At 43.6% G+C, this 16001-nt stretch overlaps 1 protein-coding gene across 3 annotated transcripts in view; it reads right to left on the reverse strand.

Annotated features, from left to right (window-relative positions):
- The window catches only part of TSC22D1 (TSC22 domain family member 1), a 114908-nt gene that overhangs the window by 40650 nt on the left and 58257 nt on the right, over positions 1-16001 (reverse strand). Inside the window, exon 2 of one of the 3 annotated variants that reach the window (XM_077297355.1) lies at positions 3041-3156. The exons of the other annotated variants lie outside the window; for them this stretch is intronic. Coding sequence (XP_077153470.1) covers positions 3126-3156 — 31 coding nt within the window. The 3' untranslated portion in view covers positions 3041-3125. Of the gene's footprint in view, positions 1-3040; positions 3157-16001 lie in introns of those variants that run through there. 3 annotated transcript variants of the gene reach the window in all.

Raw genomic sequence — 16001 nt, forward strand, 5'->3', positions numbered from 1 at the left:
GGCACGCCGCACAGGGGTAAGAGGCACGCCGCACAGGGGTAAGAGAGGCACGCCGCACAGGGGTAAGAGGCATACACTGAGGATAGGAAACCTTTCTATGCCCCCTGCGGCCCCCCATCCATTTTGTGCCCTTTACACCACAGACTTCAGCAAAAGCCTATATAAAAAATTATACTGAATAAAAGCCTCAATTGTTCATGCAAACTGCTCTAGTAACATTTCCAAAAAAAACATTACCTAAGACAACGGAACTACATGCGGAGACCAAGTCACAGATGAACGTCAGGAACATCCGGTGCCCAGCAGATATCGCTGGCCGAGATCTTCAGCACCATAAGTTACCGTACAGCCTCCTGTGCTCACAGTACAGCTCTTATGGAGGGTTTCTGACTGCTACAAACTGGAGGCCGAAGGATCATTCATGCTGTGATTTGGTGTCGGCAGCACAACCTCTACACAAGGGAACAAGAATTTTGCTAATTCATCGCTGATCTGTGGCCCGTTAATAACGACCAATGATAGGTGCATCCATTCCCCTATCAGCCTGAAGAGCCGCTCGGGCTGTGTTCACATCTCCACTAAAGCTTTTACTGCAGTAAAAGGATCAGAGAGCAGAACTATGAGGAGAGGGATACAAAATACTGTCAGATATCCTTCATGGAGGTCTCATAGCCAGTGAGAATAAAAGATTAGGCATGCCGACATCAAAATGCCCAATGCTTCCCCCTCCCCCCAGACATTTGCCAATGGGGAAATATTTCGACACACCCATTCCAATTAGATCGTTGAAATCAGCAGGGGAATATTCCCCATTTTTAGCAGCTTATACCATTTCTTCGCCTGCAGACCCTCTAAAAACATTTGTAAATCAGAAACTGTTTCAGTAAACCATCAGGTCACCCCAAAGAAAATACTGTATTAAAGAGAATATGTCACCAGCTTTTTGCTTCTTGATCTGAGAGCAGTATTAGGCAGGGGCTGAGACCCTCATTCCAGCAGTGTGTAATTACTGGGCTGCTATCTGTCATTTTGTTAAAATCACTGTTTCAATGTGCTGCTGATCTCGCAGTTTTCTCACTGCTGAGCTCTGTATAACTCCGCCCACTCCGCTCATTAATTGCCTGCTTCTTCAGTCTACACAGAAAGCGGCCAATCAGTGGTGGGGGTGGAGTTATACAGCGCTCAAGAATGATCACGACTAACCTACATGGCAGCAGGTTTACTACTACTTCTATTAATAAAAATCAGTTTCATCAGCAGGAGAGTAGCAAGTAGCCCATTAAGTGACATCGCTGGAATCAGTCTCTGTCTCTACATTATGTTGCTCACAAATTAGATGGCAAAAATCAGGTGATCTATACCCTTTAAGTCAACAGCAAATAGGGAGGAAGGGGGATGCAGCTGCAGCTTTTGTGCTGCAGAATGAGGGAAGGAGAATCTTATGTAGGGAAAAATCTGAATGGCTCAGAGCATTGTGGAAGGAGGACAAGTAACACATTCACAGAAATAGATGTACAAAGTCTCCAAAGATGCACTATTACAACTACATACTGCTAAAAATGCACTTATTCCTTAGGTAATTAGACAGTTTTTATTAAACACTACATAAAACACTTTCCCTTATTAAAAAACAAACAAAAAAAAAAAACCCCGACCATATCATTATAGTTCTGCGCTCATACTACAATAATAGCACTTTACGCTTTTTATATGCGGTTGCCTCTGTGGCATCTACCGCAGCCGATGATGTCACAATGCTGTGATTGGAAATCCTGTTTTATAATGTAGCTGAAAGCACACACTGTATAGGGCTCTGCTCTGGGAAACCGCCAGCAGTGATGGAGCTAATGCTATCTATACATGTAGGGCAGTTGTAAGAAGCATTGGTCACCGGTCACGGTGCGACGTCGCGCAGGACGACATATTGCCCGTGCTTTACTGACTTGTCAATCGGCATCTGGGATAACTTGGTGACAACTCCTGTGGAGCTGGTGGACTGATAGGTTGTCACCTTGCTTTCCAAAACGGTGTCTTCAGCTTTTTGGAAGCATACATAAGTAGAACACATCTGCTCTCCGGCTAGCGGACATATATGTGAGATGCACAGCACAATTTCTATGGCACGCCATCACAAAACTCTAGAAGCTTCCATCTAGCATCCAGAAGCATGGCTGCAGGATAAGACCCCCCCCCCCCCGATAAAGAAATTTGGACAACATTGGGGGCCATATCTGCATAACTTTGGTCTCCTGCCTTTGATCTGCAGCAAAGTCTAATCTGTGTGACAGCTAAACAAAGATAAATGGCGCCTTTGTTTCACGAGGTTTCTATTAAGTTGTATTCAAAAGAACAATTCCGCCTTGGAGTTGCTGGACACTTCCTCTGTAAGATTTAAAGGAACACTATACCCATAGGCAGAGTAATGTAGAGTATCGGAGGACAGATATCTCATCAGCAGCCCCATTCAAGAACACAATATAAATAAAAGTTACAGGCTGTACACAACATGCAGGCAAGAACCATTACTGTCCCGTTAAGACTATCCTGAAATGTATACTTACTCCTGGAGCACCAATCATGCAGACATGCAGCCTGATGGGGCATATGGCAGAAGATGGGCAGGGTGGGGGGTTCTCATTTTCTCCACCACCAGCACAGACAATTACAATAAAGACACAGGGCGAGTAAAGCACCATGAGGTCACCGTCACTCCTTGGTGATTCAAAGACGCCTGGTACAAAGCCCGCTACCACGGCACTGTCTGATGGCAAGCTGGACGTGGCAGACTACTCGCTGCTTTCTTTCTGTGCCGGGACGGCCGCACATTAGCATATTTGCTTACTGTGGGGGATTAGCTTGGAGCCTGGAATCTCATTTTATACCCTTTGTATTGACAGTATGAATACAGTAACTCCGCCAGATCCCAGCAAGGCAGCAGGAGCTTTTATCATAAAATATTCAGAGACCATTACACTACACAAAACAGATAGAAAATAAAAAGCAGCAAATGTTAAAGTTTACCAGTGCCATTACAATCCCAGGCAATAAGTGCAAGGACTCCCGCTAATGTGGCATCGTGAGCGACACAAGAAACTTGTCCTTTATGTAGCAGCTCCAAAATGTCTCTAAAAGCAAATCTCCTCGGACCCATTAAGCCTGCAAAAATAAAATCAGTGTATAATACAATCTGCTCCCTAAATCCAGAAACTCCACATCCTTTCTATTTTATCTAGGGGCCAACAAAACCTCATAGGTGATTATTAAACCACCGATAACAGCTGATCAGTGGGGGTGTCAGACATTGATCTTAAGGATAGGCCATCAATGTAAAAGTAGTGGACAACCTAAGTGTTAGGGCCCCTTCACACTGTGCAATCAAAGTCTGAACGAGCGTTCGATTTGTGACGTTTATCCGTCCTCGTTCCGAGGTTGCAAAGTGTGACATGGCGTTACGATTTGCGACGCAGCCCAGCATCGTACGATGTGAAAGAAAGAGCAGAACTTTCTTTCGTCGTAAATGTCCCGCTGTGGCGGTCGAAATCGTAGTATGTGACGGCGGTCATACGAGCTCGTAATGCGACTACGTGGGTTGGGCTTCCGCATACCTGTCTCCTGATTGGGCGTGACGTTTTAGCACGCCCATGCTGGTAATACGTCACGCTCGGAGTCGTAGGACTATGGCGGTGTGAAGGGTAGCGTACGATTGCGACGCGTGACGTTCACATCGCAACTACGTCAGAAAAAGCGTTAACATCGTAGAGTGTGACCGCTGGCTACGAGCTCGTACTGCGATGTCGAATATGACGCAAATGCGTCGTAATCGTAGCAGAATCGACCAGTGTGAAGGTACCCTTAGTTTAATTTGAAGTGACCTGTGGTTGGTTCAAGACGTTTGGAACAACTTCCCTACCAAGTTCCTACATAAACTATGCGAGTGCACCTAGAAGAACTGATGCCGCTTTGAGGGCAAAGGGAGGTCACCACATATTGATGTGATTTAGATTTCCATTTTGTTCACTTTGCATTTTACTGTACATTTCATGAATATAATTCACTGACACTTCCATTTTTAAAACATTCTTTAATCAACATTTTCCCCCCCTACACCTACCTAAAACTTTTGCACAGTACTGTACATCTAACGTTGTGACCAGCTTTACTATAGAGAAGGATATATGCATCTTACGCAGCTAATCACTCCTCGTTCCAGCGGTATTTATATACAGGGTAATTGGAGCCCTATATACATATTTTAGTGATCCCTTTATTTTTATGAGCAGTGAATGTGTGTAAAAAAAAAAAAAAAAAAAAATATATATATATATATATATATATATATATATTTTTTTACACACACATTCACTGCTCATAAAAATAAAGGGATCACTAAAATACCACATCCCAAATATCACTGATTGAATATTCCAGTTGAATAAAGATTTGCATTATGTTGCAGAGCGAGTTGAAAGCAATAAAACATAAAATGATCAACGTGAACTAAAAACTAATATCCCATGGAGGTCTGGATTTGGAATAATACTCAAAATCAAAGTGGAAATCAAATTACAGACTGCTCCAACTTCAGTGGAAATGCCTCGTGACAAGGAAATGATGCTCAGTAGTGTGTGGCCTCCACGTGCCTGTGTGACCTCCCTACAATGCCTAGGCATGGTCCTGATAAGGCAGATGTTCTGTGGGATCTCAAGACCTGGGTTAAAGCATCAGTGCAGGCCAGTCCATAGCATCAATGCCTTCATCATGCAGAAACTGCTGCCACACTTTAGCCACATGAGGCCTAGCATTGTCATACATCAGAAGGAACTCTGGCCCACTGCACCTGGTCTCACAATGGGTCTAAGGATCTCATCCCAGTACCTAATGGCAGTCAGGGTACCTCTGACTAGCCTCCAAAGAAATGTCTCCCATCACCATTACCGACCCACTGCCAAACTAATCATACTATGGAACTCTCTGCCGTATGATGTTGTAATGAGTGAGTCATTACTTAAATTTAAGAGGGGACTGGATACCTTCCTGGAAAAGTATAATGTTACAGGGTATATATATTAGATTCTTTGATAGGGCGTTGATCCAGGGAACTAGTCCGATTGCCGTATGTGGGGTCAGGAAGGAATTTTTTTCCCCATGGTGGAACTTACTCTTACCACATGGGGTTTTTTTTGCCTTCCCCTGGATCAACCTGTTAGGGCATGTTAGGCTATGGGTTGAACTAGATGGACTTAAAGTCTTCCTTCAACCTTAATAACTATGTTACTATGTTACTGCAGGATGTTGCAGGCAGCAGAACCTTCTCTATAGCATCTCCAGACTCTGTCACATGTGCTCATTGTGAACCTGCCTTCATCCGTGAAAAGCACAAGGTGCTAATGTTGAATCTGCCAATCTTGATATTCTCTGCACGGTGTTGGGAGGTACGCACAACACCCACTTGTGGACGTCTGGCCCTTATACCACCCTGACTGAGTCTCTTCCTGACAGCTTGAGGAGACACATGGATGTTAGTGGCCTACTGGAGGTCATTTTTCAGGGCTCTGGCACTGCTCTTCCTGTTCCACCTTGCGCAAAGGAGGTGGTAGTGGTCATGCTGCCGGGTTGTTGCCCTCCTATGGCCCCCTCCACGTCTCCTGGTACCTGCTCCATGCTCTGGACACTGCTGACAGACACAGCTACTCCTTGCCCCAGCTCGCATTGATGTGCCATCCTGGATCAGCTGCACTACCTGAGCCACTTGTGTGGGTTGTAGACACCACCACATGCTACTGTACCTCTAGGGGTGAGAGCAATGACAAAATGCAAATGTTACCAAAACAGCCAAAAAGAATGAGAAAAGAGAACTGGTCTGTGGTCACCTCCTGCAGAATCACTCCTTTATAGGGGTTGGCTCGCTAATTGCCTATCATTTCTACATGTTGTCTGTCCCATTTGCACAACAGCAGGAGAAATTGATTCACAATCAGTGTTGCTTCATAACTGGACAGGTTGATTTCATAGAAGTGTGATTGACCTGGAGTTACATTGTGTTAAGTGTTCCCTTTATTTTTTTGAGAGATATACATATATATGGTCTGAACTGCCCTGTGTTTGCACAGGCAAGAGGAGAGTGCTTCTGTTCTGCCCCCTGACCTGCGTACCTCAGAGCAGTCTTGAGAGAGCAGTAGGGGTCTCAAAAGAGGAGAGTGCTTCTGTGCATTGACCTGCAGGGGCTTTTGACTACAGTATAAAAAAAAAAAAAATGTGCAAAAGTTTATTTGCTCTTTTAGATTTAAAACGATGGCAGAAAATGTGCTTAAAAAGGGAAGCGTTGGTTACAGCGGTATGACAAGTCACATGCCACGGTGCCCAGCGCTTCCATACATCACAGATCACAAGTGCTTACATCCTGCAGTACTTCAGCCAGGAGCCATTTATTCCTTCCACCCAAATGAACAGACCTAAACTTTCAGCTATGATTTAGACTGTTCTTAAAACATTTGTGGCTCAGGGTGTCACGTTCCAACCAAATAACTGTATCAATCACCCAGTGACCAACCCAAGCAGATGGTTAAGAGAAACCACTCAACACGCATTCACTGAAGCAAAGTTGCTGTGAAAGTGGAAAACCATGGAGGGGACTCATGAATAATTGATGAGCTTGAAAGCATTTCTCAAAGTCCATTCATTTCTTTTAATGTTTAGTCTTTTGTGCATATATACCATGAGTAACAGAGAATGAGCTCACTGAACAGAAATGCAGGGAGGAAGCCACAGCCAAAGTAACTACAGCACCCCAACACCGATGTGAGCGAGAAGTGCCAGCCTGCTCGCACCAGACCAGACGTTACATGATCATTGATGTTTGTGTGGAACACGGAGATGAGAAGCATCAATCCAACCAGAGCCAAGAGGAAATGCTAAGAGGAGGGCTAGGTGGGGTCCTGCTCAGTGGAAAACTGCTCACGGCTTAGATGGGCTTTTTTATTACTACAATAGTGAGCGTGCAGTGGAAAGAGCTGGGTGTTCTCTGGGGGTATGGGACGGCCACAGCTATTCTGATTATTAGATCAATATTTTAAATACTGAACTAATGATTCAACATCATAAAAAAAAAGTATTTTCAGAAGTCATCTCTGGTTTCAGCAAATTACATTTTATTAAACATGGTACGTTAGTAAATTATGCCCAGTTTACATGGACAGAGTATGCAGGCAATATATTTCTGTATTCTACAGGTCAGAAGCACAAGGGAGTGTGGTGGGCACTGATCTGGGGCACAAGATCGGCGGCAATACACTGGAAGGTTCACAAAACCAATGCAAAAGAAAAAGCAGAGCAGTCGTCCGTAGCAACAAATTAGGTTTCCACTTTTAAATGGCCAGAAACATAATTCTGTAAAAGGACAGACTGCTGTCTGGTCACAGACTAGTTTCATGAACTTCCCAGTTTGATCTGTACTGCACTGTAAGCAATGAGGGGGGGGCGCATAATTAGGGTATCATAGCCACACAGCATATTATCTCATTTTTTTTTTTTTTTAAATCAACCCAGATTTCTTTACCTCTGGAGTGGTGCTTCCTATCTAAGTTTTCTGCACCTACTCTAATAGTTACCCACCTTAGTCTTCACCTATCAGCGCGGCTTTGGTCAGTCTCCAGCAGTTTGTAACCTCCTCAATTGCTCCAGTGTTTGCTAGAGAAAGACAAGGATCTCTTTGCAATGCAACTCTATGGGAGACCTGTTTTGGCTTTCATAGACCTACATCAAGAGCTTGTGACCGTTAATTCTGACTTCTGGCCAGTCAGAAGTCGTAGTCTCAAGATGGCGCCGCAGGACCGAAGCAGCACTGATAAAAATATGAAGGCAGTGGGTAAGTGTAAGAGTAGGGGCAGGAACCTTTGCTTAGGAGCACCACTCCATCTCTAAAAAAAAAAAAAAAAAAAACAACCCGCAAAAAAATAAACGCTGGAGTGGTGGGAATTCAGAGCTAATACAAGGAGAGCGCCTATTTCCCAGGTTCTGTCTGTGGAGTCTTATTAAATCATGTCAGTTTTGCATATGAAAAAGAACAAATTGTTTTTCAGCCGCTTGTATTCCATGCGTCCATTTTTACTATCCATATGTCATCTGCTTTTCTGTCCACAAAATAGACCAGGGTAGCTCCTAAAAGAAGTATGGACATGTGAAGAAGGGTCAGGAAACACGCCTGTCCACCAACATGTTACAAAGGGTTGCTCACTTTAAGCACTGTCAGAGGTACCTAAACAGTAAAGCCCCCACACATTAAACAGCAGTTGGCCAAACACTGCTTCAGCTGATTGACCGTCAGATCGCCATCTCTACCGTTTCTCCCTCAAACAATGTCTTTCACAGAGCGTTCCCGTATTTTGTGAGAAAGCAGACGACTGACAGATCCACCACCAGCTTATCTCCGGGAAACAGCGGTTAGCAGTGTGAAATCGCACATGCCCGATCAGCATCTTCCCCAACAAATCAGTTGGCCGGGGACCCTACACAGTGTCGGCCAAACCCGTTGATATCAGCAGGTGCGGCTGACACTAGTGTCTGTACGGGTGGGGGGGGGGGGGGGTTCTTAAGATGCTTGGACCCCCAACAACCAGCAGTGGTTTTTTTGGTTTTTTTTAATACTATGATTAATTAAGGGCGTTTTTCACCATTAGTTTTAAGGTTTTTCCTGGACAGTGTTTGTTTAATAGTTTTCTTTATACTTACCGGACGGACATGCTGCATTCCCCCTCCCTCATTTTGTTATTGTGGTGCTACAGCAGCTGAACCTAGCACCATCTAGCCGGCTACAAGGTTCTTGGCTATCTGCAAGTTCAGCAAGCGTGTTGACCTTTTGTCGCCTTCACAAGGAAAATCTTTACACATTTTCTATTGAAATCTGTGACCTGATCATGTACTAAATTGGAAAACTTGGGACGTGGATGACACGGCGAGAGTAAAAAAAAAAAAAAAGACAACATTTTCCAATTTTAAAACATGTGAAGATATCCAATTGGACGCACGGCTCCAGGGAAGAAAATGTTATTCTCCCTGCACCTGCTCGCATCAAGCCGCTGGGGCTGATCAGCAACTGCTCACTACACGCTGAGTGTGCGCTAATGGCTCCCCCTGCTCAGCATACATACACTGAGGGTGGGTGTCGCTCTAAGCAAGAAGCCGCAAGGAAAATAGAACTATTCTCTCTCCACAACCATGCAAAGTGCAAAATGAGAACATGGTCTTAGGAAACCCAGACACTTCGTGCTATCTGCAGATTTACGCAATTCAGAAAATCAAATATTTCCTTTTCAGAAAGTCATTTTAAGGCTACGTTCACATTTGCGTTGTTGGGTGCAGCGTCGCCAACGGATACCGACGCATGCGCCATGCGCCCCTATCTTTAACATGGGAAGCCCATGGGCATGCACCGTATGCGTTGTGCGCCGTATGCGTTGTCTAGCGTTGTCTGACGCATGCGTCATTTGGGCGCAAGAGTCCGGGCGCAGCCGACGCTACATGATGCAGTTTTTCTGCGGCCAAAATTCATGTAAACGTTGAACGCATGCGTCAAAAAAGGCTGCGTTGTGTATGCGTTTTGCGTTGGCGACGCTGCGCCCAACAACACAAATGTGAACGTAGCCTAAGTCAACAGTATGTATACCATCGCCTCCGTATGCAGTCATAAATGCCTCAAAAAAAATACTGCAAGTATAGGGTTACAATATGTCATGTGACAGGTCGGTGGCACAGGCCTGACATCTATCAATGTGCTCCATCCTGCCAAACGCACAGCGCTGCTCATCTGCACCAACAATTGCTATTGTATTACAGGATAAAATAGAAAGACCCTTCCAGCATCTTCTGAAGCGCAGGGGGCCAGTCTGATATTTCTCTTCAAGAGATGGTTACCCCAATATACCGGTTTTAGTAAAAGTTTCTATAGTCCATTAACCCAGAATTTGGAGACATCCTGTCTTACAACTCTACCCTATGTCGTTCCTGCAATCACTAGAAGAAACTGACATTTGGACACTATTATCCTAGCCAAAGGGGCGTGTCCCTAGACAGTCTGGGACTGTCAGCACCAGTTGACATCTGGAGGGGGCGTCCCTAAACTTTGTGCAATCTACTCATTCATTTGTGGAATGAATGGAGGTACAGTACAATGTAGTGTTTTGTGAAAAGATGCTACACACTGGTTATATATCGAGGAACACAATTTGTTACGAATACATACAAGTCTACAGAGCCGACAGGTCCTACTTCCCTAAAGTTACAACTTTCTGGTGCTTCCATAGATCTGTATCTTGTCAGGAAAGACTGGAAGGTGCAGACACAACCTGCAGATCGATGGCGGTTTCTCTGATGGATTCACCAAGGTCGCGGTGTCTACTAGAATGCCGCACCGTGCGCCCAGCACTGTTTACTAGGAGGAACATGTAAAGACCAATGTCTAACGCATCTGAAAAATACAGGGCGATGCCAAGTCACGGGACATATCACACTTCACTGATTAACTAAAGAAAATGTTAATAGACAATGTCATATGCCCAACTGTTTATGCGTATATCCCAGTCCCGTTTAGCTGAAGGCTCCCATTTGGCTGGCAAACAAACCGTGAAGGTGACTAGCACAAGTGCATGACCTTGGGCTTAACTGTCCGGCTAAATTGCTGTTCCCAAGTTTCATAGTAACTCAAAGAAAGCCTGGATGGATTGTAAATGGTAGATTACTAGGCGTTCATGCTCCACTGTAACAAGGTATGTGACCCGGAGACACCGCCAATAACTGGAAAGTATAAATTGTCGACACACTTTTATTGATTTATACATAGTGAGCTGGCTCGCTCTCACAAGGAAATAATAGCTCTTTGCTCTTACAAGACACGGGAACTTTCCACATTCAACATGTGTTGAGCAAGTGATTTTTTCGGGGCTATTTTTAGAGCAGCACAAACACGGTCTACATCTATGTGCTGGCGGTATATTACATAAGGAGGATTTCTGCAAAAACTGGTGCACGCGGCGGAATGTCTCATCGGACACCTGATCTCTGAACATGGCAATGCTTTGGCTCTTCGCATCTAAAGCCATTACACCTGTACATGGTAACTGATAACTCCCATCCTGGACACCCACTACTGCTACCCGCTGACACAATGCTGGCATTATCACATGCATAGAAAGCAGCGGGCACGGCACCAGCAAAAAACCGTAAGTGAAGTAATCACAGATTCTCGTGGAAAGTTTAGTTGGAGGACTTCATGTCTAAATATGGTCTCCTGCCCTCTCCAATCTCTCCAGAAAGACAATAAATTGTGAGACTCGCTCCCAACATGTGACAACACTTCTTGTGTGAGTAATGCATATCTGGATACTAGAGGAAGGCTTATTAACTCCGAGAGAGGGCTAATATTCTCCACCGGGCAACATCTGCACCCAGTCCGAATATACAGGTCTCTTACCTTTATGAGGGGATGTCCAGCAGCCCCAAATTATATCTATGTGTTGTATCTGGTTATATAGTTGCACTTACAAAGACTTTAACCTTGAAAGCTGCCAAGATGTCCTGGTTTCATTGTCCGTCTCTGGCCCAGGCAGCCCTGCTTCCATCCATTTCCATCAGCAACAATGGCTGCATGTAGACAGAGCCGGCCCTCTTTTCTGTCACAGCCAATGAGAAATTAGGCAGTGAGCCAGCCCCCCTTCACACTACAGTCACATGCAGACACTGAGGTGTTGCTCCTGTTGAAACCATTGGATTCGCCAGACCAGAGAAGGGTGCTGAATCCAGGATTCCGGGTAACGTGACCAATGAACTATATAAGCATCACATACACAACAGAATATATGCTTGTGGGAATGGACAACCCCTTTAAAACAAGACCCGATAACATCTGCAAAGCAGAGGCTCTGGGTCCTACGGGCCTAGTCTTTCAATTTAAGCAGGGAAAAGGAGGGTCTGAAAATTAATGTAACAAATATTCCCTATAACACAATTAGCCTTTTTATTGAAGCTTAATGTTTCAGTATTAAAAAAAAAAATATATATATATCCATATATATAATTGTCTAAGGGTTTTTCCGTCTGTCTGTCTGTCTGTCCTGGAAATCCCGCGTCTCTGATTGGTCGAGGCCGCCAGGCCTCGACCAATCAGCGACGGGCACAGCATGGCGACGATGATGTCATAATGGAAATCCCGCGTCTGATTGGTCATGGCCGCCAGGCCTCGACCAATCAGCGACGGGCACAGTATCGACGTAGATGTCATAATGGTTGCCATGGCGACGATGATGTCATAAAGGTTGCCTCGACCAATCAGCGACGGGCACAGTCTGCCGCGAATTCTGGAATCATCAGTGTCCATATACTACGGGGACATGCATATTCTAGAATACCCGATGCATTAGAATCGGGCCACAATCGTGTGTGTGCATATATATATATATATATATATATATATATATATATATATATATATATATATATATATATATATATATATATATATATATATATATATATATATATATATATATATATATATATATATATATATATACATACACACACACACACACATATATATATATACATACATACATACATACATACATATCCACTGGAAATTTTGTACACCTAAAAATCTTCCCATGTTAGATTAAATTTGGCCACGCCGAAGTTTTCAACAAGCAAGTCACTCATCTTATAAAAGTATGAGGGGTAAGTGGCATGCATCTGTATGGAGGGGTCGGGATGAAACCAAATGAGTATTCAACAGCCATCTAAACCATATCATCACTGGTCACAGACGTCACTCATCGCACAGATTTTTAAGAAAAACAAACACTAGAAGAGTTAAAAAAAGAAAAAAGCCAATTTACATGGAACCTGTGAGCAGTTTCATCCTGCCAAACATTGCTGCTGCGCTGGTATATGAGAGAGGGGTCCTTCTGGCTTCTCCCTACTCATTTTGGGTAGTCTGACAGTCTTCCCATATTAGTGCATTGGCAGAGACCTGTCATTCACGTCTAGCTGGCCGGGAACAAGCCAGAGGGAGCCACATAGGAGACACTTTCCCGTGCCCAGACACTTTTTACTACAAGGATTTGCAGTCATGGTATACAGTGCCAAATGAAAGCCAGTGTCTGGCAGTATGATTGATATTTTTTTTTATGATTACGGTCCCGAATTCTTAAAATTGAAGAAATTGAACTACAGACACACACTCATTAAAAGCTGGAAAATATACTAAATATGCCTACATTTAGAAAATCCGGGGACCACAGCGCTAATGATCATAGAGATAGCCCCCGCTAAGAGCGGATTGCGACTTTTCAAACATGTCTTCCACTCGTGGGGAACTTACTGTAACCACATATTACATAGTTGCCCAAATAATTTGAAAGAAGACAACATGAAAGGAGTTTCTCCAGCAGAGAGAATTGCACGGCTGTTCTCAGCATCCCCAGCAATCACGGCTGACTGGTGGGTTGTCGGCAGCCAGCTTCAGTTACAGGAGGGGTTGTCCAGATGGGAAACCCATTTAGTCCATTTTTATATAGCAACAGAATGATGTTCCCTAAGAAATCAGCCCAACTGCGTAACAAATCACAGACTAAGTCTATTAAAAGGGAACATGACAGGTCACCAATACCATCCAACCCACCAGCATTTGTATTCTAAATACCCTGCCTAAGCAGCCCTTTATCCTGGATTACACAATAACAGATGTTTAAAAGAAAAAAAAAAAAGGATTTTTAAAGTTTTTAATTAGTGATGAGCGAGTATACTCGTTACTCGAGATTTCCTGAGCATGCTCGGGGGTTCTCCGAGTATTTTTTAGTGCTCGGAGATTTAGTTTTTATTGCCGCAGCTGAATGATTTACATCTGTTAGCCAGCTTGATTACATGTGGGGATTCCCTAGCAACCAGGCAACCCCCACATGTACTTATGCTGGCTAACAGATGTAAATAATTCAGCTGCGGCAAGAAAAACTAAATCTCCGAGCACTAAAAAAATACTCGGAGGACCCCCGAGCGTGCTCAAGAAATCTCAACTAACGAGTATATTCGCTCATCACTATTTTTAATACCCAGATAACCTTTTGACTAGTCAATGGACTTCCCCAGACTAGTTGTTCCATTCAACATGTGATCACGCCCCGTGTGGCTTCTCCTTCGCTTCTGGACATGCGTAGTGCATCCCTGAAGCTGCGAAGCGTACATCCGGTTACAGAGGTGCAATGATGTGTAGGAAGTAAAGTCGTGCGCTTGTGCAAGACGCCGGCTCTTGGAGATAAGGTTTTCACAGCCACAGTGCCATTTACCCACCAAGCACCCACGTTACATTTTAGAATCACAGACTTTACATTTACCGTATACCCAATCACCATCATAGACTAACCGTAAACACAAATTGTCCATATTAAGCAAATGAGCAGATGAAGGATTTGGGAATCCTTTTCTAGGTATCAGAAGTCCCCTCCAGCTTATTGATGACAAGAAGCTGATTGTAAGTAGGTTTGTTCCCAATCCCATTGCTCCAAGTCCTGTTAGATAAAATATGCTATGAAATACCTAAGCGTTATCACGATCGTCTATTATTGGTGAGAAGCTGAACGGGGCCATCATTGCAAAACATTCAATTGTTATAAAAGAACAAAATAAGCAATACTATCCCCCAGGATTCCAGCACCGATGATCCGGCGGTCTTCCTGGTGTTTGCTTACAAGCAGCCATCATGCCACTATTAATAGTAGCAGGGATAAACAAAATACTATTAAAGCTGGATACACAACCTCACAGGGATGGAAGTCATTTTTTGAACCAAAGACAAAAGTGGAAACAGAATAGATCCAAGTTTTTTTGTTTGTTTTTTTAAAGCGATTCCTTTCTTTTGGATCCTCTCCAGGCTTTGGCCAATAAGAAGATGGATGTGGGGCTGCCCACGCTAGGAGTCGTTTTTTGACCAAAAAGACATTTCCTTGATTTTAATCTATAACAAAAGGGCCAGCAGCAGGTTTCTAGGAAATGGCAATCTGGCTAAATGGGAGAGTCAGGGAACTCCACCCAAATAACCACCGGCTATAATGTACCAACAAGTTGTAATAACGTGGCAGCAGCTTGTAAAGTTTACACAAGAGAATACAAGAATAGATACCGAAGGGCTGTGCAGATTACAACATTACATTGCAGGTTAGCGCACTGCCTGGAATCTACAGAAGATCATCCAACTGATGGCTCCCTCTTGAGGTGGTGATAGATTGTATTAGCAGCCCCCTTTAAAGGAATGTTCGGAACTTTTATATTGATGGCTATCCTTAGGACAGGTCATCAATACCTGATCGGTGAGCACGAAACACCTGTCCCCCCACCAGGAACAGCTAAATTAGTGAGGGTGCAGAGTGCTGCCTCCCCACTAATAAAAGATTGAGGACCTATTCTAAGAATATGAGCTTTACATCTTTCCCTCCTTTCGGGCGCCATAACTTTATTTTTCCGTCAGAGATGTATGAGGGCTTGTTTTTACAGGAACGCCAATAGCTTTGCCATAGAATATACTAGGAAATTAAAAAAAAAAAAAAAAAAAAATGAAGAATTCAGAGAGGGATGAAAATGAAACAAAATAAATACAATCCCATTATAGCGTTTGGATTTCACTTTTAGAGCGTTCATTTTATGGTAAAATAATAATAATCTGGCAATATGCTTTCTAATGTCAGTATGAACATGGCGATATCAAACTTGTATAGTTTTTTCTTTTTTAGTTTAGAGGTAAAAATGTCGACATTTTCTGACACCCATAACTTTTTTTATTTTTTGGAACTAGGGCTATGTAAGGATTTTTAGACCGTGTGTCCATGTTACGTTTAAGCGTTTCCACCGCTGTGGAAACGCTTAAAAAACGTTAACAAAACGCATCCCATTAATTTTAATTGCATTCCACAATTGCTGTGCCCATGCTGCTAATTTTTCTGCAGTGGAATCGCATTGCGGTA

This window comes from Ranitomeya variabilis, chromosome 3, assembly GCF_051348905.1.
Source record: "Ranitomeya variabilis isolate aRanVar5 chromosome 3, aRanVar5.hap1, whole genome shotgun sequence".
In the NCBI taxonomy this organism is placed as follows: domain Eukaryota; kingdom Metazoa; phylum Chordata; class Amphibia; order Anura; family Dendrobatidae; genus Ranitomeya; species Ranitomeya variabilis.